This window comes from Mesoplodon densirostris, chromosome 3, assembly GCF_025265405.1.
Source record: "Mesoplodon densirostris isolate mMesDen1 chromosome 3, mMesDen1 primary haplotype, whole genome shotgun sequence".
NCBI classification, from domain to species: domain Eukaryota; kingdom Metazoa; phylum Chordata; class Mammalia; order Artiodactyla; family Ziphiidae; genus Mesoplodon; species Mesoplodon densirostris.
In genome coordinates this window covers 68,600,629-68,625,951 of record NC_082663.1, presented here as the reverse complement: position 1 = coordinate 68,625,951, position 25,323 = coordinate 68,600,629, and the positions used below count along the sequence as shown (strand labels likewise).

Here is a 25,323-nt window from a genome sequence, read left to right as displayed (position 1 = left end):
TTATTTTCATTTTGGATGATCTGTCCATTGGTGAAAGTGGGGTGTTAAAGTCCCCTACTATGATTGTGTTACTGTCGATTTCTCCTTTTATGGCTGTTAGTATTTGCCTTATGTATTGAGGTGCTCCTATGTTGGGTGCATAAATATCTACAATTGTTATATCTTCTTCTTGGATCGATCCCTTGATCATTATGTACTGTCCTTCTTTGTCTCTTCTAGTAGTCTTTGTTTTAAAGTCTATTTTGTCTGATATGATAATTGCTACTCCAGCTTTCTTTTGGTTTCCATTTGCATGGAATATCTTTTTCCATCCCCTCACTTTCAGTCTGTATGTGTTCCTAGGTCTGAAGTGGGTCTCTTGTAGACAGCATATATGTGGGTCTTGTTTTTGTATCCATTCAGCCAGTCTGTGTCTTTTGGTGGGAGCATTTAATCCATTTACATTTATGGTAATTATCAATATGTATGTTCCTATTCCCATTTTCTTAATTGTTTTGGGTTTGTTATTGTAGGTCTTTTCCTTCTGTTGTGTTTCTTGCCTAGAGAAGTTCCTTTAGCATTTGTTGTAAAGCTGGTTTGGTGGTGCTGAACTCTCTCAGCTTTTGCTTGTCTGTAAACGTTTTAATTTCTCCATCAAATCTGAATGAGATCCTTGATGGGTAGAGTAATCTTGGTTGCAGGTTTTTCTCTTTCATCACTTTAATTATGTCCTGCCACTCCCTTCTGGCTTGTAGAGTTTCTGCTGAGAGATCAGCTGTTATCCTGATGGGGATTCCCTTGTGTGTTATTTGTTGTTTTTGCCTTGCTGCTTTTAATATGATTTCTTTGTGTTTAATTTTTGACAGTTTGATTAATATGTGTCTTGGTGTATTTCTCCTTGGATTTATTCTGTATGGGACTCTCTGTGCCTCCTGGACTTGATTAACTATTTCCTTTCCCATATTAGGGAAGTTTTCAACTATAATCTCTTCAAATATTTTCTCAGTCCCTTTCTTTTTCTCTTCTTCTTCTGGAACCCCTATAATTCGAATGTTGGTGCATTTAATGTTGTCCCAGAGGTCTCTGAGACTGTCCTCTGTTCTTTTCATTCTTTTTTCTTTATTTTGCTGTGCAGCAGTTATTTCCACTATTTTATCTTCCACCTCACTTATCCGTTCTTCTGCCTCAGTTATTCTGCTATTGATCCCATCTAGAGTATTTTTTATTTCATTTATTGTGTTTTTAATCGATGCTTGATTCATCTTTAGTTCTTCTAGGTCCTTGTTAACTGTTTCTTGCATTTTGTCTATTCTATTTCCAAGATTTTGGATCTGGGAGATAGAATCTTGGATCATCTTTACCATCATTTTTCTGAATTCTTTTTCAGGTAGACTGCCTATTACCTCTTCATTTGTTAGGTCTGGTGGGTTTTTATTTTCCTCCTTCTCCTGCTGTGTGTTTTTCTGTCTTCTCATTTTGCTTATGTTACTGTGTTTGGGGTCTCCTTTTTGCAGGCTGCAGGTTCGTAGTTCCCGTTGTTTTTGGTGTCTGTCCCCAGTGGCTAAGGTTGGTGTAGTGGGTTGTGTAGGCTTCCTGGTGGAGGGGACTAGTGCCTGTGTTCTGGTGGATGAGGCTGGATCTTGTCTTTCTGGTGGGCAGGTCCACGTCTGGTGGTGTGTTTTGGGGTGTCTGCAGACTTTTTATGATTTTAGGCCACCTCTCTGCTAACGGGTGGCGTTGTGTTCCTGTCTTGCTAGTTGTTTGGCATAGGGTGTCCATCACTGTCACTTGCTGGTCGTTGAGTGAAGCTGGGTGCTGGTGTTGAGATGGAGATCTCTGGAAGATTTTCGCCATTTGATATTATGTGGAGCTGGGAGGTCTCTTGTGGACCAGTGTCCTGAAGTTGGCTCTCCCACCTCAGAGGCACAGCACTGACTCCTGGCTCCTCAATTTGGGATGATTTGTTGTCTATTCATGTATTCCACAGATGCAGGGTACATCAAGTTGATTGTGGAGCTTTAATCCGCTGCTTCTGAGGCTGCTGGGAGAGGTTTCCCTTTCTCTTCTTTGTTCTCACAGCTCCTGGGTCTCAGCTTTGGATTTGGCCCCGCCTCTGCGTGTAGGTCGCCGGAGGGCGTCTGTTCTTCGCTCAGACAGGACAGGGTTTAAGGAGAAGCCTCTTCGGGGACTCTGGCTCACTCAGGCCGGGCGGGAGGGAGGGGCACGGAGTGCGGGGCGAGCCTGCAGCGGCAGAGTTCGGCGTGACGTTGCACCAGCCCGAGGCGCGCCGTGCGCTCTCCCAGGGAAGCCGCCCCTGGATCCCGGGACCCTGGCAGTGGCGGGCTGCACAGGCTCCCGGAAGGGCAGTGTGGACAGTGACCTGCGCTCGCACACAGGCTTCTTGGCAGCAGCAGCCCCAGCGTCCCACGCCCGTCACTGGGCTCCGCGCTTTCAGTCACAACTCGCGCCCGTCTGTGGAGCCCCTTTAAGCAGTGCTCTTAATCCCCTCTCCTCGCGCACCAGGAAACCAAGAGGGAAGAAAAAGTCTCTTGCCTCTTCGGCAGCTCCAGAGTTTTCCCGGACTCACTGCTGGCTAGCTGTGGCACATTAGCCCCCTTTAGGCTGAGTTCTCGCCGCCAGCCCCAGTCCTCTCCCTGCGCTCTGACCGAAGCCCGATCCTCAGCTTTCAGTGCCGCCCGCCCCGGCGGGTGAGCAGACAAGACTCTCGGGCTGGTGAGTGCCGCTCGGCACTGATCCTCTGTGAGGGGATCTCTCCGCTTTGTCCTACCCAGGTATGTGGGGAGTTTCTTGCCTTTTGGGAGGTCTGGGGTCTTCTGCCAGCGTTCAGTAGGTGTTCTGTAGGAGTTGTTCCACGTGTAGCTGTATTTCTGGTGTATCCGTGGGGAGGAAGGTGATCTCTGTGTCTTACTCTTCCGCCACCTTACCCGGAACTCTATATATCTGTAACTGAAATTTTTAAGTCCAAAAATTTCAAGTAATGTTGAAGTATATAAAAATGAGTTTTATCATGCTAAACCATAAGCTAGTAAGTATAAGTCCTTTATGTCTCCCACAAAAATCAGATTTCATGCTCACATAATATATAAATGGTTACTTTATGAAATAGATACTTAAATCCTAATATCTACCAAATTTCCACTATTTTTAAAATAGATCATAATTTTAACTAGGAATTACTCATTTAAAAATGCCATGAATTCAATGAAATGAAATTGGGATAAATGTAAATTTCTACATGCACTATAAATCCATTTTACAAGTAAGAAATAGGGGAAGTTCTGGCTTTGGAAAAATTTTATGAAAAAATTCAGAGTTTATTTGACCATAAATCAATCCACCATGACCCAAAATGTAATATAATAGTTTTAAATTTTAGACTGTTATGATAAAAGCATTGTATCTACAACAAAGGTATGCTTTATTTTTTGAGCCGATGGTATAATAACTAGGTACTATGTCCAAGCAAATACCACACTTTAATAGAACCACAGTTAAACCAGACGGTATCCAATGGAATGAAATCAAGATAAGTCTGAAAATCACCTAACTTGTGGACTTTTTTAAGGAGCCATGAATGATTAGCCTAAAGCATTGAATTTGAGTTTGAAAGGTTTGTGTTATTGTTAAATATGTCAGTGGTGTTTTTCTTTTGATAGCTAGACTTCTATACTTGTTGAGAATAAAGCTCTAGATTGATAGATGGATGTTAGAAAGAGGCATATTTCAGCCTAATAAGAAGACAGAATTTCAAAGTGTCTAAATACATACCTGCTTTGTTATACTGAGGCTTGCCACAGATAAGCTGAAAGTTCCATGTCAGAAATGTTAGAGAGGGAAGTTGGCACTACCAGATCTATGCCTTCTCTTCCAAGTCTCAGATTTTTCCATTGTATGGACTGAATTCCATAAAAACAGTGTTTCAGGGATGAGAGCTAGAAAAGACTTTTTTTCAAACTTCTTTATAGGCACTCTGGATGAAAGGACAAATAATTGAAATTATATACACTAAGTAAAGAATTCTTAGCTTTTGCACCCCCTCCCAGTACACACACACATACGTTGCCCTAGGCAAATGGGTTTTTATCTCTGTTCTTTCTCCGTTTAGGACCTCAGGTCTGTGTACAGGTATACTCAATAAAGCCAATGCTATGTTTGACACCATTAACAATGCAAATGCAAGTAATAGAGGAAACTTGAGATAGCTTGATTCAACCCTTTTATTTCCACAATATCTGGAATCCCAAATATGGTTCTAGTCTCTACATATCAGAAGAGAAATAATGAAATCTAGAAGGGGATGACCAGAAGGCCACAAGGATAAAGCGATGTCACCTGAGACCTTGCTAAAATAATGACCCGTTAGCCTTGAAGAGCTCAGGGAGACTATAGAAAAATGCTTAAAACCACTTGGCTACTTGGATGATGTGAACATAAATTCCAAAAGATTAGAACAATGTGAATCTCTTTAAAATTTTTAATGAGGGGCTTCCCTGGTGGTGTGGTGGTTAAGAATCCGCCTGCCAATTCAGGGGACACGGGTTCGAGCCCTAGTCCAGGAAGATTCCACATTGCCACGGAGAAACCAAGCCTGTATGCCACAACTACTGAGCCTGTACTCTAGAGCCCGCAAGCCACAACTACTGAGCCCACGTGCTTAGAGCCTGTGCTCCACAACAAGAGAAACCACTGCAATGAGAAGCCCGCGCACCACAACGAATAGTAGCCCCTTCTCGCCACAACTAAAGAAAGCCCGCATGCAGCAAAAAAGACCCAATGCAGCCAAAACTAAATAAATAAATTAATTAAAATTTTAAAATTTTTTAATGAGTTAAGTTTAAGACAAATATTAGAAAGAAGTACATCTTTACAAACCTGATGACTTAGTAAATAAGTAGTATGTGCAAGAAATCCCTGAAGGATTTCTCAGTACTTGTGAAAGGCAGAGTCATAGCACATGACTGCTAAAAGAACCGGGGATGTGCCCAGCCCTCTGACTGAGTCATGGAAGATAACCTTGCCTTCCTCCGTGATGCTTGGGAGCTTGCTACTGACGATGGCTACTCTTGCCTGAACAGACCATTGTCCCTACCAAAGAATGACAAGCTTCATCTTACAAAAAATATTGCTTCTAGCAACGTTTGTTTTATTTTATCTGATAGTCTCTCTGTGTTGAGATCTGAATCTTCACTACAATCTGATTTGAATTTTATCTAGTATCACAGGAGAGTTGACATAAGAAAACCAAATCCAATATCTCAATCACATTGAAGCAGTTTCATTATCCTCTCTCTTTTCTCCTGGTTTGTAACTATAGAAGCCTCTCCAAAGTACCTTGAGTGCCTTTTTGTCCAGGTCCCATGTGTTGGGAAAAACCTGAAAGACTCCTAAGCATATCATGTTTGAGTATCTCAGCAAACTTGTTACCAGCTAATTAGCTAAGCCTCCTCCTAAAACTGAAACTTACGCATACTCTTTTTTTTTAATTGAAATATAGTTGAGTTATAATGTTGTGTTAGTTTCTGGTGTAGTGCAAAGTGATTCAGTCATACATATATATAAAACTTTTTTTCAGATTCTTTTCCCTTATAGATTATTACAAGATATTGAGTATAGTTTCTTCTGCTATATGGTAGGTCCTTGTTGGTTATCTACTTTATATATAGTAGTATGTATATGTTAATCCAAAATGCCTAATTTATCCCTCTTCCCCCCTCCTTTCCCCTTTGGTAACCATAAGTTTGTTTCCTATGTCTGTGAGTCTGTTTCTGTTTGTAAATAAGTTCATTTATATCTTTTTTTTTTTAGATTCTGCATATAAGAGATATCATATGATACTTGTCTTTCTCTGACTTACTTCTCTTAGTATGATAATCACCAGGTCCATCCATGTTGATGCAAATGGCATTACTTCATTCTTTTTTTATGGCTCAGTACTATTCCATTGTATATATGTACCACATCTTCTTTATCCATTCCTCTGTCAATGGACATTTAGGTTGCTTCCATGTCTCGGCTATTGTAAACAGGGTCATACTCTTTCTAAAAACTGCCCAACTCTTTCTCAGGTTTACTGTTTTCCCTTCTATATGGAGACTTAATGTTCTCCATCAGTCTTTTCAGACTTTGAATTCAATCTAGGTGCTTAAATCTCTAAAATGTGTATGTGAAAGCACTTTTCCAGAATTTTTACAGATTTTATATAAAGTCAACTAAAAATACTGAGTTTGCATTCCTTTGCCAGGTAAAGCATTGAAATAGCATGCTTTAGCAGGATCTTCCTAGTGTTGGAGATAAGAAACAGCACATGTGCCACATGTTTGCACAGCAAGCACAAGATGTCATGCTAGAATTTGCAAATGTGTGCCTTGTGTTCGCTGCTGTATCATCACTGAGAGACCTCCAAAAATGAAAGTATAGTTTTAGTACTTTTAGATCCTAGTTTGGTTGCTTCCAATACAGATTTAGGCTATTTTTCTGTGGGTATTTTTGGTTTTTTAATTATCCTGTTTTATGAAACTTCATTTAATTTTTTTAATGAGCACTCAAATATCTATAACTTTCACACATTAAATCAGAAATGTCATAGCTGTATGTAGTTTCAGAGCTGCTATTCTTTCCCTCTGTGTATTCTCCATATGTGTAAAGAGATAGGTATAACTAATAATTCAACTACTGCTTTGGGGATTGATAGTTCTGTATTGAAACTTGGGCTGAAGACCAGTGATTTAAAAGAAAATTATTTCTTCCTGTATTTCCTTCCCCAAAAGTGGTAAAACACTATATTTTGAACTGTTGAAGATTTGCAATGAAAGTTATTTAAACTCTATTATGCCAAACATATACATTAAGTTCTCTAGCCGGGCTATGAAATTGGATTTTAGATTCTCTATTAAATTGTTAACACCACAGTCTCAGTGAAGCATTTGAACCCATACATCAGAGAGATTGTCTAGAAACCATAGAATGTACTCTCTTATTTTCTGCTGTTGCAATGACAACATCTTTCAAGATTTTTGGTGAGTGTTTGCATGGTATATCCTATACATGTGAGCTTTTGCTAACAGAGACATTGCTATTTACTAACACATTTCAGTCCAAAACTAGTTCCTTTTTGGTCAGTGCAAGCCAGAACATTGCTGACAGTAAAATTCGTATTAAAAGAACATAGATTCAGTTATGCCAGGATGATGAATTCTAGACTTGGCACAGTTCAGTATTCCCTTCTTCAAATATTTATTCAGAAACAGCCTTTGAGATATATTTTGTGTCAAGTTGAAAAATTATTCCCCCACAAGATGGGGATGGCCCTTTGCATTCACCCTCAATGGCTCATAATCTTTCCATGGAACCAGCAGAAAGATTACCGCATCTTGTCTGTTGTGTCTATTAATGTGTCATACTCTCTTACTCTCTAGAGCTTTAGAGAAGAATATCTTTATTTTTGTCTTTCCAGGGGACTTTTTGTGATCATGTGAGACTGAACCAACTGAAGAAGGCCATTTTTAAAACATTCCCCTTAATTTCAGAATGTTCAATGATATGGGTTAAATATTCTGTCATGAGATAATGGAGTTTCTTTTCTTTTTCCCCTTTGGGGAATTTTATTTTCAGGTTTCTCTTTGACTATGTAGGCATGTTTCGATCTCAAGCAAGCTAAAAATTATCTTCCAATTGTAAGATGCCTCATAAAGCTAAAAGACAAAACGTTGAAGAGATTTTCACTATACTAGTTGAACACGGAAAAAATATAAATATAAAATAGAATGAATAATAAATGTTCAGAATCTATAGGTTAAAAATGGTAAAATGTTCAAGTTTAAATATTATAAATACATTAATTTCTCTCAAAGTAATTTAAAATTTAATGCCATTCCTATCAGCATCCCAGTGTTTTGCTTTTGTTTCTTTTTTTTCTTCATTTTTAACATATCTTATATGCTTACATTTACTAGCTTCAGTTTTTAAATTTAATTTTATATTGGAATATACAATGTTGTGTTAGTTTCAGATGTACAGCAAGGTGACTTAGTTATACATATACATGTGTTTATTCTTCTTCAAGTTCTTTTCACATTTAGGTTATTACAGATTAATGAGCAAAGTTTCCAGTGCTATACAGTAGGTCCTTGTTGATTATCTATTTGAAATATAGCCGTGTGTATATGTGAATCACAAACTCCCAATTTATCCCTCCCTACCACCCTTTCCCCCTGGAAACCATAAGTAAGTTCATTCTCTAAGTCTGTGAGTCTGTGTGTTGTAAATAAGTTCATTTGTAACATTTTTTTTCAGATTCCATATAAAAGTAATATCATGTGATATTTGTCTTTCTCTGTCTGACTTACTTCACTTAGTATGATAATCTCCAGGTCCATCTATGTTGCTGCAAATGGCATTACTTCATTCTTTTTCATAGCTAAGTAATATTCCACTGTATGTATATACCACTTCTTCTTTATCCATTCCTTGTCAATGGACATTTAGGATGCTTCCATGTTGTGGTGATTGTAAACAGTGCTGCAGTGAACATTGGGGTGCATGTATCCTTTCAAACCATGATTTTCTCTGGATATAAGCCCAGGAGTGAGATTGATGGAACACATGGTAGCTCTATTTTTAGTTTTTCTAAGGAACCTCCATACTGTACTCTGCGGTGGCTGTGACAGTTTACATTCCCACCAGCAGTGTAGGAGGGTTCCCTTTTCTCCACACCCTCTCCAGCATTTATTGTTTGCACACATTTTGATGATGGCCATTCTGACTGGTGTGAGGTGATATGTCATTGTAGATTTGATTGGCATTTCTCTAATAATTAGTGATGTTGAGCATCTTTTCATGTGCCTCTTGATCACCTGTATGCCTTCTTTGGAGAAATGTCTGTTTAAGTCTTCTGCCCATTTTTTGAATAGGTTGTTTGTTGGGGGGTTTTTGTTTGTTTGTTTGTTTTTACATCTTTATTGGAGTATAATTGCTTTACAATGGTGTGTTAGTTTCTGCTTTATAACAAAGTGAATCAGTTATAAATATTCATATGTTCCCATATCTCTTCCCTCTTGCATCTCCCTCCCTCCCACCCTCCCTATCCCACCCTTCTAGGTGGTCACAAAGCGCCAAGCTGATCTCCCTGTGCTATGCGGCTGCTTCTCACTAGCTATCTATTTTGGTAGTTTGGAAGTGTATATATGTCCATGCCACTCTCTCACTTTGTCACAGCTTACCCTTCCCCCTCCCCATATCCTCAAGTCCATACTCTAGTAGGTCTGTGTCTTTATTCCTGTCTTACCCCTAGGTTCTTCATGACATTTATTTTCTTAGATTCCATATATATGTGTTAGCGTATGGTATTTGGCTTTCTCTTTCTGACTTATTCACTCTGTAAGACAGACTCTAGGTCCATCCACCTCACTACAAATAACTCAGTTTCATTTCTTTTTATGGCTGAATAATATTCCATTGTATATATGTGCCACATCTTCTTTATCCATTCATCCAATGATGGGCACTTAGGTTGTTTCCATCTCCTGGCTATTGTAAATAGAGCTGCAATGAACATTTTGGTACATTAATCTTTTTGACTTATGGTTTTCTCAGGGTATATACCCAGTAGTGGGATTGCAGGATCATATGATAGTTCTATTTGTAGTTTTTTAAGGAACCTCCATACCGTTCTCCATAGTGGCTGTACCAATTCACATTCCCACCAGCAGTGCAAGAGTGTCCCCTTTTCTCAACACCCTCTCCAGCATTTATTGTTTCTAGATTTTTTGATGATGGCCATTCTGACTGGTGTGAGATGATATCTCCTTGTAGTTTTGATTTGCATTTCTCTAATGATTAATGATGTTGAGCATTCTTTCATGTGTTTGTTGGCAATCTGTATATCTTCTTTGGAGAAATGTCTATTTAGGTCTTCTGCCCATTTTTGGATTGGGTTGTTTGATTTTTTGTTATTGAGCTGCATGAGCTGCTTGTAAATTTTGGAGATTAACCCTTTGTCAGTTGCTTCATTTGCAAATATTTTCTCCCATTCTGAGGGTTCTCCTTTCATCTTGTTTATGGTTTCCTTTGCTGTGCAAAAGCTTTGAAGTTACACTAGGTCCCATTTATTTATTGATTGATTGATTTTTCCATTTCTCTAGGAGGTGGGTCAAAAAGGATCTTGCTGTGATTTATGTCATAGAGTGTTCTGCCTGTATTTTCCTCTAAGAGGTTGATAGTTTGTGGCCTTACACTTAGGTCTGTAATCCATTTTGAGCTTATTTTTGTGTATGGTGTTAGGGAGTGTTCTAATCTCACACTTTTACATGTAGCTGTCCACTTTTCCCAGCACCACTTATTGAAGAGGCTGTCCTTTCTCCACTGTACATTCCTGCCTCCTTTTTCAAAGATAAGGTGACCATATGTGTGTGGGTATATCTCTGGGCTTTCTATCCTGTTCCATTGATCTATCTTTCTGTTTTTCTGCCAGTACCATACTGTCTTGATTACTGTAGCTTTGTAGTATAGTCTGAAGTCAGGAAGCCTGGTTCCTCCAGCTCCATTTTTTGTTCTCAAGATTGCTTTGGCAATTCGGGATCTTTTGTGTTTCCATACAAACTGTGAAGTTTTTTGCTGTAGTTCTGTGAAAAATGCCAGTGGTAGTATGACAGGGATTGCACTGAATCTGTAGATTGCTTTGGGCAGTAGAGTCATTTTCACAATGTTGATTCTTCCAATCCAAGAACATGGTATATCTCTCCATCTATTTGTATCATCTTTAATTTCTTTCATCAGTGTCTTATAATTTTCTGCATACAGGTCTTTTGTCTCCTTAGGTAGGTTTATTCCTAGCTATTTTTTTCTTTTTGTTGCAATGGTAAATGGGAGTGTTTTCTTGATTTCACTTTCAGATTTTTCATCATTAGTATATAGGAATGCCAGAGATTTCTGTGCATTAATTTTGTATCCTGCTACTTTATCAAATTCATTGATTAGCTCTAGTAATTTTCTGGTAGCATCTTTAGGATTCTCTATGTATAGTATCATGTCATCTGCAAACAGCGACAGCTTTACTTCTTCTTTTCCGATTTGGATTCCTTTTATTTCCTTTTCTTCTCTGACTACTGTGGCTAAAACATCCAAAACTATGTTGAATAAGAGTGGTGAGAGTGGGCAACGTTGTCTTGTTCCTGATCTTAGTGGAAAAGCATTCAGTTTTTCACCATTGAGGATGATGTTGGCTGTTGGTTTGTCATATATTGCCTATATTATGTTGAGGAAAGTTCCCTCTATGCCTACTTTCTGCAGGGTTTTCATAAATGGGTGTTGAATTTTTTCAAAAGCTTTCTCTGAATCTATTGAGATGACCATATGGTTTTTCTCCTTCAATTTTTTAATATGGTGTATCACATTGATTGATTCATGTATATTGAAGAATCCTTGCATTCCTGGAATAAACCCCACTTGATCATGGTGTATGATCCATTAATGTGCTTTTGGATTGTGTTTGCTAGTATTTTGTTGAGGATTTTTGCATCTATGTTCATCAGTGATATTGGCCTGTAGTTTTCTTTCTTTGTGACATCCTTGTCTGGTTTTGGTATCAAGGTGATGGTGGCCTCGTAGAATGTGTTTGGGAGTGTTCCTGCCTCTGCTATATTTTGGAAGAATTTGAGAAGGATAGGTGTTAGCTCTTCTCTAAATGTTTGATAGAATTCGCCTGTGATGCCATCTGGTCCTGGGCTTTTGTTTGTTGGAAGATTTTTAATCACAGTTTCAATTTCAGTGCTTGTGATTGGCCTGTTCATATTTTCTATTTCTTCCTGATTCAGTCTTGGCAGGTTGTGCATTTCTAAGAATTTGTCCATTTCTTCCCGGTTGTCCATTTTATTGGCATAGAGTTGCTTATAGTAATCTCTCATGATCTTTTGTATTTCTGCAGTGTCAGTTGTTACTTCTCCTTTTTCATTTCTGATTCTATTGACTGGAGTTTTCTCCCTTTTTTTCTTGATGGGTCTGGCTAATGGTTTATCAATTTTGTTTAACTTCTCAAAGAAGCAGCTTTTAGTTTTATTGATATTTGCTATCATTTCCTTCATTTCTCTTACATTTATTTCTGACCTGATATTTATGATTTATTTTCTTCTGTTAAATTTGGGGTTTTTTGTTCTTCTTTCTCTAATTGCTTTAGTTGCAAAGTTAGGTTGTTTATTCGAGATGTTTCCTGTTTCTTAAGGTAGGATTGTATTGCTATAAACTTCCCTCTTAGAACTGCTTTTGCTGCATCCCATAGGTTTTGAGTCATAGTGTCTCCATTGTCATTTGTTTCTAGGTATTTTTTGATTTCCTCTTTGATTTCTTCAGTGATCACTTCGTTATTAAGGAGTGTATTATTTAGTCTCCATGTGTTTGTATTTTTTACAGACCTTTTCCTGTAATTGATATCTAGTCTCATAGCATTGTGGTCGGAAAAGATACTTGATACAATTTCAATGTTCTTAAATTTACCAAGGCTTGATTTGTGACCCAAGATATGATGTATCCTGGAGAATGTTCCATGAGCACTTGAGAAAAATGTGTATTCTGTTGTTTTTGGGTGGAATGTCCTATAAATATCAATTAAGTCCATCTTTTTTAATGTATCATTTAAAGATTGTGTTTCCTTATCTATTTTCATTTTGGATGATCTGACTATTGGTGAAAGTGGGGTGTTAAAGTCCCCTACTATGATTGTGTTACTGTCGATTTCTCTTTTTATGGCTGTTAGTATTTGCCTTATGTATTGAGGTGCTCCTATGTTGGGTGCGTAAATGTTTACAATTGTTATATCTTCTTCTTGGATCGATCCCTTGATCATTATGTAGTGTCCTTCTTTGTCTCTTCTAATAGTCTTTATTTTAAATTCCATTTTGTCTGATATGAGAATTGCTACTCCAGCTTTCTTTTGGTTTCCATTTGCATGGAATATCTTTTTCCATCCCCTCACTTTCAGTCTGTATGTGTTCCTAGGTCTGAAGTGGGTCTCTTGTAGACAGCATATATGTGGGTCTTGTTTTTGTATCCATTCAGCCAGTCTGTGTCTTTTGGTGGGAGCATTTAATCCATTTACATTCAAGGTAATTATCGATATGTATATTCCTATTCTCATTTTCTTAATTGTTTTGGGTTTGTTATTGTAGGTGTTTTCCTTCTCTTCTGTTTCTTTCCTAGAGAAGATCCTTTAGCATTTGTTGTAAAGCTGGTTTGGTGGTCCTGAACTCTCTCAGCTTTTGCTTGTCTGTAAAGGTTTTAATTTCTCCATCAAATCTGAATGAGATCCTTGATGGGTAGAGTAATCTTGGTTGTAGGTTTTTCTCCTTCATCACTTTAAATATGTCCTGCCTGTCCCTTCTGGCTTGCAGAGTTTCTGCTGAAAGATCAGCTGTTAGCCTCATGGGGATTCCCTTGTGTGTTATTTGTTGTTTTTCCTTTGCTGCTTCTAATATGTTTTCTTTCTATTTAATTTTTGACAGTTTGATTAATATGTGTCTTGGCGTATTTCTCCTTGGAGTTGTCCTATATGGGAGTCTCTGTGCTTCCTGGACTTGATTAACTGTTTCCTTTCCCATATTAGGGAAGTTTTCAACTATAATCTCTTCAAATATTTTCTCAGTACATTTCTTTTTCTCTTCCTCTTCTGGAACCCCTATAATTCAAATGTTGGTGCATTTAATGTTGTCCCAGAGGTCTCTGAGACTGTCCTCAGTTCTTTTCATTCTCTTTCCTTTATTCTGCTCTGCAGTAGTTATTTCCAATATTTTATCTTCCAGGTCACTTATCCATTCTTTTCCCTCAGTTATTCTACTATCGATCCCTTCTAGAGTATTTTTAATTTCATTTATTGTGTTGTTGCTTGTTTCATCTTTAATTCTTCTAGGTCCTTGTTAAATGTTTCTTGCATTTTCTCAATTTTCAAGATTTTGGATCATCTTTACTATCATTATTCTGAATTCTTTTTCAGGTAGACTGCCTATTTCCTCTTCATTTGTTAGGTCTGGTGGGTTTTTATCTTGCTCCTTCATCTGCTGTGTGTTTTTCTGTCTTCTCATTTTCCTTATCTTACTGTGTTTGGGGTCTCCTTTTTGCAGGCTGCAGGTTCGTAATTCCCATTGTTTTTGGTGTCTTTCCCCAGTGGCTAAAGTTGTTTCACTGGGTTGTGTAGGCTTCCTGGTGGAGGGGACTAGTACCTGTGTTCTGGTGGATGAGGCTGGATCTTGTCTTTCTGGTGGGCAGGTCCACATCTGGTGGTGTGTTTTGGGGTGTCTGTGGACTTATGATTTTAGGCAGCCTCTCTGCTAATGGGTGGGGTTGTGTTCTTGTCTTGCTTGTTGTTTGGCTTAGGGTGTCCAGCACTGTAGCTTGCTGGTCCTTGAGTGCAGCTGGGTGTTGGTGTTGAGATGGAGATCTCTGGGAGATTTTTGCCATTTGATATTATGTGGAGCTGGGAGGTCTTTTATTGACCAGTGTCCTGAAGTTGGCTCTTATAAACAGGAGAAGAAAGAAAGAAAGAAAGAAAGAAAAAGAGAGAGGGAGGGAGGGACGAAGGAAGGAAGAAAGAAAGAAAGAAGGAAAGAGAGACTGGGGGAGAGAGAGAGAAAGAAAGAAAAAAGAAGATAAAATAAAATAAAATATAAATAAAGTTATTAAAATAAAAAATAATTAAGAAAAAAAATTTTTAAGTAAAAAAACAAACAAAACAATACGGACAGATAGAACCCTAGGACAAATGGTGAAAGCAAAGCTATACAGACAAAATCTCCCACAGAAGTATACACATACACACTCACAAAAAGAGGAAAAGGGGAAAAAGTAATAAATCGTGCTCTCAAAGTCCACCTCCTCAATTTGGGATGATTTGTTGTCTACTCAGATATTCCACAGATGCAGGGTACATCAAGTTGATTGTGGAGATTTAATTCGCTGCTCCTGAGGCTGCTGGGAGAGATTTCCCTTTCTCTTCTTTGTTCGCACAGCTCCCGAGGCTCAGCTTTGGATTTGGCCCCGCCTCTGCGTGTAGGTCGCTGGAAGGCGTCTGTTCTTCGCTCAGACAGGATGGGGTTAAAGGAGCAGCTGAATCAGGGGCTCTGGCTCACCCAGGCCGGGAAGAGGGAGGGGCATGATGTGGGGCGAGCCTGCAGCAGCAGAGGCCGGCGGGACGTTGCATCAGCCTGAGGCGTGCCATGCGTTTTCCCAGGGAAATTGTCCCTGGATCCCGGGACCCTGGCAGTGGCGGGCTGCATAGGCTCCCCGGAAGGGAGGTGTGGATAGTGACCTGTGCTCACACACAGGTTTCTTGGTGGTGGCAGCAGCATCCTTAGTGTCTCATGCCCGTCTCTGAGGTGATGCTGTTAGCTGCGGCTTGCGCCCATCTCTGGAGCTCCTTTAAGCAGTGCTTTCAATCCCCTTTCCTCGCGCACCAGGAAACAAAGAGGGAAGACAAAGTCTCTTGCCTCTTCGGCAGGTCCAGACTTTTCCCCGGACTAGCCGTGGTGCACTAACCCCTTCAGGCTGTGTTCACGCCGCCAACCCCAGTCCTCTCCCTGTACTCTGACAGAAGCCCGAGCCTCAGCTCCGAGACCCGCCTGCCCCGGCGGGTGAACAGACAAGCCTCTTGGGCTGGTGATTGCCGGTCAGCACCGATCCTCTGTGCTGGAATCTCTCCGCTTTGCCCTCTGCACCCCTGTTGCTACGCTCTCCTCTGCGGCCCTGAAGCTTCCCCCCTCCGCCACCCACAGTCTCCGCCCACGAAGGGGCTTCCTAGTGTGTGGAAACCTTTCCTCCTTCACAGTTCCCTCCCACTGGTGCAGGTCCTGTCCCTATTGTTTTGTCTCTGTTTATTCTTTTTTCTTTTGCCCTATCCAGGTACCTGGGGAGTTTCTTGCCTTTTGGGAGGTCTGAGGTCTTCTGCCAGCGTTCAGTATGTGTTCTGTAGGAGTTGTTCCACGTGTATTTCTGATGTATCTGTGGGGAGGAAGGTGATCTCCGCGTCTTACTCTTCCTCCATCTTCTAGTTTTTTATTTTTTTGACATTGAGCTACATGAGCTCTTTGTAAATTTTGGAGATTAATCCCTTTTCTGTCACAGCATTTGCAAATATTTTCTCCCATTCCGTGGGTTGTATTTTCATTCTGTTTATGGTTTCCTTTGCTGTGCAAAAGCTTTTAAGATTAATTAGGTCCCAGTTGTTTATTTTTGTTTTCATTATGCTAGGAGATGGATTTAAAAAGATACTGCTGCAGTTTATGTCAAAGAATGTTCTGCCTAGTTTCTCCCCTAAGAGTATTATAGTATCCAGTCTTACATTTAGGTCCTTAATCCATTTTGAGTTTATTTTTATGCATGGTGTTAAAGAATGTTCTAATTTCATTTTTTTACTTGTAGCTGTCCATTTATCCCAACACCATTTATTGAAGAGACTGTCTTTTCTTCACTGCACTGTATATTCTTGCCTCCTTTGTCGTAGATTAATTGACCATAGGTGCATGGGTTTAAGTCTATTCTATTCCATTGATCTATATTTCTGTTTTTTATGCCAGCACCGTACTGCTTTGATGACTGTACCTTTGTAGTATAGTCTGAAGTCAGGGAGCCTCATTCCTCCAGCTCTGTTTTTCTATCTCAAAATTGCTTTGCCCATTCAGGGTCTTTTATGTTTCCATACATATTTTAAAATTTATTGTTCTAGTTCTGTGAAAAATACCATTAGTAATTTGATAGGGATTGCAGTGAATCTGTAGTTTGCCTTGGGTAGTGTAGTCATTTTCACAATATTGATTCTTCCAATCCTAGAACATGGTATATCTTTCCATCTGTTTCTGTCATCTTCTATTTCTTTCATCAGCATCTTACAGTTTTTGGAATACAGGTCTCTTGCCTCCTTAGGTAGGTTTATTCCTAGGTATTTTATTCTTTTTGAAGCAATAGTAAATGGTATTATTTCCTTAATTCCTCTTTCTGATCTTTCATTGTTAGTGTGTAGAAATACAACAGATTTCTCTGTATTAATTTTGTATCCTGTAACTTCACCAAATTTAACCTCCAGGTGTTCGTGTTTTATACAGGTTTTTTTTTTCCTGTAATTGATTTCTAATCTCATAGCTTCGTAGTTGGAAAAGATGCTTGATATGATTTCAATTTTCTTAAATTTACCAACACTTTATTTGTGTCTCAGTATGTGATCTATCCTGGAGAATGTTCCATGTACATTTGAGAAGAAAGTGTATTCTGCTGCTTTCAGATGGAATGTCCTATAATTGAGCCTATCTGGTCTAATGTGTCACTTAAGCCTTCTGTCTCCTTATTGATTTTCTATCTGGATGATCTGTCCATTGATGAAAGTGGGGTATTAAAGTTCCCCACTATTATTGTGTTACTGTTGATTTCTCCTTTTATAGATTTTAGCATTTGCCTTATATATTGAGGTGCTCCTATGTTTGGGGCACATGTATTTACAATTATTATATCTTCTTCTTGGATTCCTTGATCATTATGTAGTGTCCTTCTTTGTCTCTTGTAACAGTCTTTATTTTAAAGTCTATTTTGTCTGATATGAGTATTGCTGCTCCAGCTTTTGATTCACATTTGCATGGAATACCTTTTTCCATCTCCTCACTTTCAGTCTATATGTGTCCCTAGATCTGAAGTGGGTCTCTCTTAGACAGCATATATATGGGTCTTGTTTTTGTATCCATTCAGCCAGTCTATGTCTTTTAGTTGGAGCATTTGATCTGTTTATGCTTCAGGTAATTATTGATATGTATGTTCTTACTGCCATTTGGTTGTTTTGGTTTTCTTTTTGTAGGTCTTTTTTCTTCCCTTCCTCGCTTGTTCTCTTCTTTTGTCATCTGATGACTGACTTTAGTGCTGTGTTTAGACTCATTTTTCTTTTGTGTGTGTGTACCTATTGTGATTTTCAGTTTGCAGTGACCATGAGATTTTGATAAAGGCGGTCTGTATATAAACAAGATTGTTTAAGTTGCTGGTCTTTTAATTTCAAGTACATTTCCAGTATCCTGCATTTGTACTCTCCTTTTCTCACAATTGCTGGCTTTGATATCATATTTGTGTGTGGATGATTTCCTACTTCTACTGTATGTTTGCCTTTACCTCTGAGCTTTCCCATTTATAATTTTCTCATTTGTAGTTGTGGCCTTTTCTTTTCCACCTAGAGAAGTTCCTTTAGCATTTGTTGCAAAGCTGGTCTGGTGGTGCTAAATAATCTTAGCTTTGACTTCTCTGTTGAATCTGAATGAGAGCCCTGCTGGATAGAGTATTCTTGGTTGTAGGTTCTTCCCTTTCCTCACTTTATATGTATAGTGCCACTCCCTTCTAGCTTGTAGAGTTTTTGCTGAGAGATCAGCTGATTACCTTATGAGAATTCCCTTGTGTGTTATCTGTTGCTTTTCCCTTGTTGCTTTTATTTTTTTTTCTTTTATTTTTTTTTTGTCATCTTGATTACTATGTGTCTTGGTGTGTTCCTCCTTAGGTGTAGCCTGCCTGGGACTCTCTGTGCTTCCTGGACTTGGGTGACTATTTCCTTTCCCATGTCAGGGAATTTTTCAGCTATTATCTCTTCAAATATTTTCTCAGGTCCTTTCTATCTCTCTTCTCCTTCTGGGACCCTTGTAATGTGAATGTTGGTGTGTTTATGTTGTCCCAGAGGTGTCTCAGGCTGTTTCATTTCTTTTCATTCTTTTTTCTTTATTCTGTTCTGCAGCAGTGATTTCCACCATTCTGTCTATCAGATCACTTATCCATTCTTCTGCTTCAGTTATTCTGCTATTGATTCCTTCTAGTATATTTTTCATTTCATTTATTCTATTATTCATCTCTGTTTGTTTCTAGGTCTTTGTTAAACATTTCTTGCATTTTTTTGATCTGTACCTCCATTCTTTTTCCAAGATCTTGGATCATCCTTACTATCGTTACTCTGAATTCTTTTTTGGGTAGATTGCCTATCTGCACTTCACTTAGTTGTTCTTCTGGGGTTTTTTTTTTTTTTTTTTTTTTTTCTTTTTGCGGTATGCGGGCCTCTCCCGTTGCGGAGCACAGGCTCCGGATGCGCAGGCCCAGCGGCCATGGCTCACGGGCCCAGCCGCTCCGCGGCATATGGGATCCTCCCAGATCGGGGCACGAACCCGTATCCCCTGCATCAGCAGGCGGACTCTCAACCACTGCGCCACCAGGGAGGCCCTCTTCTGGGGTTTTATCTTGTTCCTTCATCTAGGACATACCCTTCTGCCATCTCATTTTGTCTAATTTTCTTTGATTGATCATTCTGCAGGCTGCTAAGTTGTAATTCTTCTTGCTTCTGCTCTCTGCCCCCTGGTGGATGAGCCTGTCTAAGAGGCTTGTGCAGGCTTCCTGGTGTGAGGGACTGGATCCTGACCACTGGTGGGTGGGCAGGGCTGTGCTCAGGAAGACTTTAAGCAAACTGTCTGCTGATGGGTGGAGCTGTGTTTCCACCCTGTTGGTTGTTTGGCCTGAGGAGACTCAGCACTGGAGCCTACAGGCTGTTGGGTAAGGCTAGGTGTGAGGAGGAAATGGCAGCCTCCAGGAGGGCTCACAGAATGAGAACTCATCAGAGCTGCCACTGCCAGTGTCTTTGTCCTGGCAATGAGCCACAGTTGCCCTCTGCCTCCACAGGAGACCCTCCAATACTAGCAGGTAGGTCTGGCCCAGTTTCTTTGGAGGTCACTCCTTTTTTCCTTGAGTCCTTGTGTGCACGAGACCTTGTGTGCATCCTCCAAGAGTGGAGTTTCTGTTTCCCCCCGTCCTATGGAATTCCTGCAGTCAAATCCTGCTGACCTTCAAAACCAGATTCCCACGGGCTCCTCCTCACAGAAGAGGAGAAAAATGGACATAAACACCTCAAAAAAGCTTTGAAAGAAAAGAAGTATGAAGAAGTCATGGGATGCCAACATGTCAGAATATTACAGGTCACAAGAGTATTGTATGGATCCAGGAATTAATAGACAAGGCAAGAAAAAAGTAGTTACTAGCATTGATTGTGGTTGTCTCTTTTGATAATGGGTTAATTTTGTTCTCTATGTGAGAAGTAAGCCAAAGACATTGTGATAGAGACTGTTATGCTCACCAGATATCCACATGCTCCTCTCCATTTCCCAGCCTCCTTTGCAGTTGGGCTGAGGTCATATAATTAGTTGAGGTCAATGAGATGTATCCAGAAATGATTTAAGCTGCTTCCATATCTGTTTTTTTTTTTTAAAACGTCCTGTGTAATCCAACAGCTTTCTCTTTCATTGCCCCTTATGAATGTGGATGCCGCGTTTTTCATATAATGGTGGTAACTTGCAACAGCCTGGATCTCTGCATTACTCCTTAGAAGAAAAAACCTTCAGCAAGCTGCCTAACCAACAGCAGCCTGTGACAGAAGCAAAAAATAAATATCTGTTGCATTAAAAAAAAAAAACTGACCTTTTAAAAAAAATGATAAATCTATGTATTCCTGCCTCAGACAGTTGAAATACATTTTCAACTTATTTAAGTCTTTAAACATTCATTGGCTAGTCAATTTAAAGATGATTATTTAAAAGAAGCTGAATTATGTCTTGAAAAATATAACAAGATTAGTTTCAAATCTCACATATGAGAAAAATGATCCAAACAGGAAAATAATAAAAATAATTCCCAAGAAAAAGAAGGCCATATGATTGATAGTCTGTTCATCTTTACTAGGTTTTCCAGGGCAATTTTGACAATGATACCCACAGAAAAAACGTCATTGACCCTCCCATCTATGCACGGCACATAAGGATCCTTCCTTGGTCTTGGTATGGGAGGATCACGCTGCGGTCGGAGCTGCTGGGCTGCACAGAGGAGGAGTGAGGAGACCCCACAGCCCACAACCCTCCTCTCTATTTCCCTAAAAGTATCTCCACGGAATGAACTCTGCAAAATCTATCGGAAACTGAATGGAATTTTTCATGAAAAAGTGATCAAATTACGGTAGGCCATTAACTGTCTTCTTAAGGAGGTCTAAGCCTGCCTTTTCAAAGGTTTAATTTGATATTTATCATTTAAATTTCTTAAGCAACATCACATTAGCTGTGAATTACTTTTCGCATTGTTTTCTGACTTCTTCATACTGGTTGAAATATATTAGGCAAAGAAAGTAGCACTCTTGATAGATAGCAAGGGTAAAAAAAATCTCATAGTTATCAAATAAAAGCAAGAGTTGTTAGAGCTTTCATAATCAATACTCAACTTGTTCTTATAGAAAGAATACTGCAATGTTAGCAATAAGTTTTTTTCCCTTCTGTAATGAGTCTATATTATCCTAATTATTTCCCTGTGCCTGACAAACACTAACCAAAATTTGAAGAAGAATCTGTAACATGCAGTACTAACTGAAATTATGATTCTCATCTTACTTTTATTTCTAATCAGAGATTATGTGATCTTTCTCTTAGTGCTATTCTATATTCTATATATTATATATTGCCTGAATAAGTCCATACTTTTCCCAATTGACTTTTGTCCTATTACTTGCCTAAAAGAAGTATCATGTTTGTGTGTGTGTGTATATATATATACACACGCACATACATATACACATATATATACATATATATATGAAACATGATTATCAGTAGATTGAGCATATTTAGTATCAGTAGATTGAATCTGCAATTCTCTTGTTTTTGAAGGAAGCTATAACTATGTAATCTCCAAATATTTCCTTTATAAAGGAAATACTACCATTTTGCAAAATTAACAACAAAATCACATTATGTTTCTTTAAGAAAAAATTTAAATCTTTGTTTTGATGGTATTTCCATAGCCTTATCTTTACTTTAAAATAAGAGAAAAATTGTCTATTTTTTTTTAGCAAATATTGACACAGTGCTGCATAACTTGGCCAAGCATATTCATCATTTCTTTCTTCATCTCTGCACTTCCTGTGAAACTAGAATTTTATTGAGGTTTGAAATTGGTGGTGGTTTCTCAGGAAAGCACAGTGCATAGACATTTGTGAGAAGAGAAGCATTTACTAATGACAAAAACCATTTTCAGGGTGAAAATTGATTTCTATCTATTTTGCTTCAAAGGTCCTGAAAAAATAATAAGAAATTATCATAATGATTTGTTATTGATAATGAGATTTCATTGCCATTCTCTCAAATTAAGGCTCACACTGCCTCCATGAAAGTCCTCAACATCTAATTTATAAGCTTTACAAGTATTTCTTTTATAAGGCTTAGACACAGAATTACTGGGGTTTTAAATTGTGTCCTGAAAAAGAAAGTATGGTATGTGTACGAAACATTGACGTCCTGTACAACACTGCTAAGTTCTTTTTTTCCTTATTGTTTGTGCTGCATAACAGAAGCCACTAGAATGTTACTGTCTTGTCTGTCCATGTGTTAACAGCATTTCTTGATGATGTATATATGGAGTGGGTCTTCAATCATAGTGAAGAATTTAAAGAGAAAGTCAATCATAATGGCATTTTTAATAAGAGCAAAATTCGGATTGGCTGGCCACATATTTGTCCTATGCCCACATGCTTTCTGCTTCAGGCTCTTATTATAAAATTGTTGATTTGAAGCACCTGAAATGGTGATCAGTTTTCAGCATCTTTCTTTCAAAAACAAAATTGCCATGTCATCAATATCATCTTTTTAAGATAATTTTAAATTAGGAATTTAAGTATTTTTAATTTGCTAAATTTTAAGGTCATGTTACAAATAATTGCTTAGGTCCCAAGCCATACACACACTCACTATGTAGCCAATGGCCCTTATTTCTTTAAAGATTTACTGTCCCACCAAATTTCTAGCCATTTTCTCTTGCAGGTTATGCACAATTCTTGATTCTTTTCAGAGTTTTTAAAATTATGAGTAATTTTTTGTAATGATTTACTTTCTCAAAATTATTCATGGCTTCTTATGTTTGTTTTAAATTTTATTTTATTGGTAGTTTTTCAAAAAAATATTTTCAAAGGGAGTTTGTTAAAATTCTGTTACCTTTTAGAAATACATACAAATGGCTTTCTGTTGCTTGCGCATTTTCTCTCTGCTCTGTGTTTTTCACCAACATGACATATCATGGGATATCTCTTTATCCCATGATGCCCCAAATTAATGACAACAAAGGGATTCCTACATGTGGTAATGTTAATAATTATTGTGAAATAGTATGTAGCTTTTGTGTCATTTGTATCAATGACAAAGTGAAGCAAATTTATTTAAATTCACAGTAAAACAAGGAAAATCTCATAAGAACAAGGCACAGAAGAATCACCTAGCCTTTACCATATTGAATAACTATAATATGCTAATTTTATAATCTATGAAATTACAATTTTAAACATATCCAGTTTATCTATGTCTTATTAAAAGCATTTATCATAATCACTAATTCTAATTTTAGGGTTGACTTTCTCTTTCTGAATGGCTTCATAAGGGTTTATGTGAATTTTGAAGACTTAGGGTACTAATGATTGTATCTTTACTAGTCAACAAATTATGAAATATAATATTCACTGCTGGCATCTGATGTGTCAGTAAGTACAGAAATAACAAAGACACAAATAACCTTTGCAAACTTTCAAGCTGTGTTATATTCTAATGTTGGGTTTTTTCTTTGTATATATACTTAAATCATGTAGGATGTTGTAAAATCAGTATGACCTTGTCTTCAGAGTTAAAATAAACTTTTGAAAACCTGGGATACTTTACTTTTGAAGCAGTTGTAATCAAACAAACACATTTGTAAGAACACACAAATTGTCTGAATGTCAATACCCACTACTCCTCTTAACTACATGCTGGTTTACTTTTTCTTTATACAGAAAAATGAAACAAGCACAGAAAAAAAGGAACTCACAATAGCCTTCAAATGTACATTGATATCAGCCAAATTGGCCTTTCCAAACTTATTAAAATGTGTGCATTTCTCCTGCTTTTAGCTGTGGACATTTTATTGGAATACTAATAACCCAGTCAGTCATTTTTTTGTCTCATGCCTATTTAAAGTCTTGTGCTCCAGGATTGATCTGCCTATTGGTAAACAGATGCTATTGCTGTTATTTCTGTTGTTTAAGTACATGATTCTCAGGAGTATACGAAGAGATCTAGTTAATAGTAAGCAATAACACAAACACTTATAGTATATTTATCCAGGTAACTTTAGCTGCTGCTTTAAGAAAATCATAACACTTGGCTTCTTCATAAACCCTGTTTCAGCCTCTCTGAAAGTCACTGGTAAAATATTGAGTCTGAGTACTTCCCACTTTTAAGATATTTTCTTAAGATTCAAAAAATTTAGGAAAAAAATGTTGACTCAGTTGTGCTTCAGTGAATCTCTGATAGTTCTCATAATAACATATATGTTTACGTATTCATACATGTTCCTATTTAACTGCATTTTAATGTGAATGGTTCAACAGGATTCCATTGTTTGACTAATTTTCACACACAAGCACACACCAATGTGTTTATATTAAATACAAGCAATTATATATATATATATACATATATATATATATATATATATATCTTTTTTCAATAAGGCCAATAAAGAATTATGACAACATCTATACAGGATAAAAAGTCATTGTCATATATTCAACAGAAAATTTTCAACTATGAGACTTTTAAAATTACTGGTTCAAGAACATTTCCAAGGAGGAAAGTCTGATCCTGTGGAAGTTTGACTTTAAAAATCTACTAAAGGTAACTTCATGAATGGAAAATATTCTCGCTATATAACCTAAAATTTTAAAACATACAGCACTTCAGCTTTGAGTACATGATTTTAAGTGGAGATTTTGATAAATAAACATTAATTTTTACTGTTAGAAATGCCTTGCTCTCTCTCTTCCCAAAGACTAGTTTAAAACAATATTAACAATAGAGTTAGTGTGTTACTTATTTGTGAAAAATATTGCCACAAAGGTTTCTTTGAGATGCAAAAGGACCCTCTCACCTGAGCAGTTAAACTTGAGGATTAAACCACTTTGCTGGTTGAGAAATATCTGAACTACCCTGAAAGAGAATGCATTGTCATTGTCCTTACAAAGAAAGAACACCTAGGGTAAGTAGCAACTTTTCCATTGGTTTTGAAGGGGGAAACAGGATTTCTTGATTCTACTGCAGTAAGTAGCTATGATCCATATTGGATATTTCAACATTGCCACCAAATAAAGTATTTTCCACAGTAGGCAAGTGGCACTTACTCAAAGACTTATTTCTGTTAGATGAATTTGGTAGCAGAAATAGGAAAAAAATTTTGGGGAAAAGCTCCTCATTTAGTTGTTTTTGCATATCTTGGCAGGAGTTG

At 38.0% G+C, this 25,323-nt stretch overlaps 1 protein-coding gene across 2 annotated transcripts in view; it reads left to right on the top strand.

The window, feature by feature from the left end:
* The window catches only part of EDIL3 (EGF like repeats and discoidin domains 3), a 443,986-nt gene extending 420,037 nt beyond the window's left edge, over positions 1 to 23,949 (top strand). For both annotated transcript variants that reach the window (XM_060093127.1, XM_060093128.1), the window contains one exon: positions 20,716 to 23,949. In XM_060093127.1, the coding sequence (XP_059949110.1) occupies positions 20,716 to 20,865 (150 nt within the window). In that variant the 3' untranslated portion in view covers positions 20,866 to 23,949. The remainder of the gene's footprint in view (positions 1 to 20,715) is intronic.
* Positions 23,950 to 25,323: the final 1,374 nt, after the last annotated feature.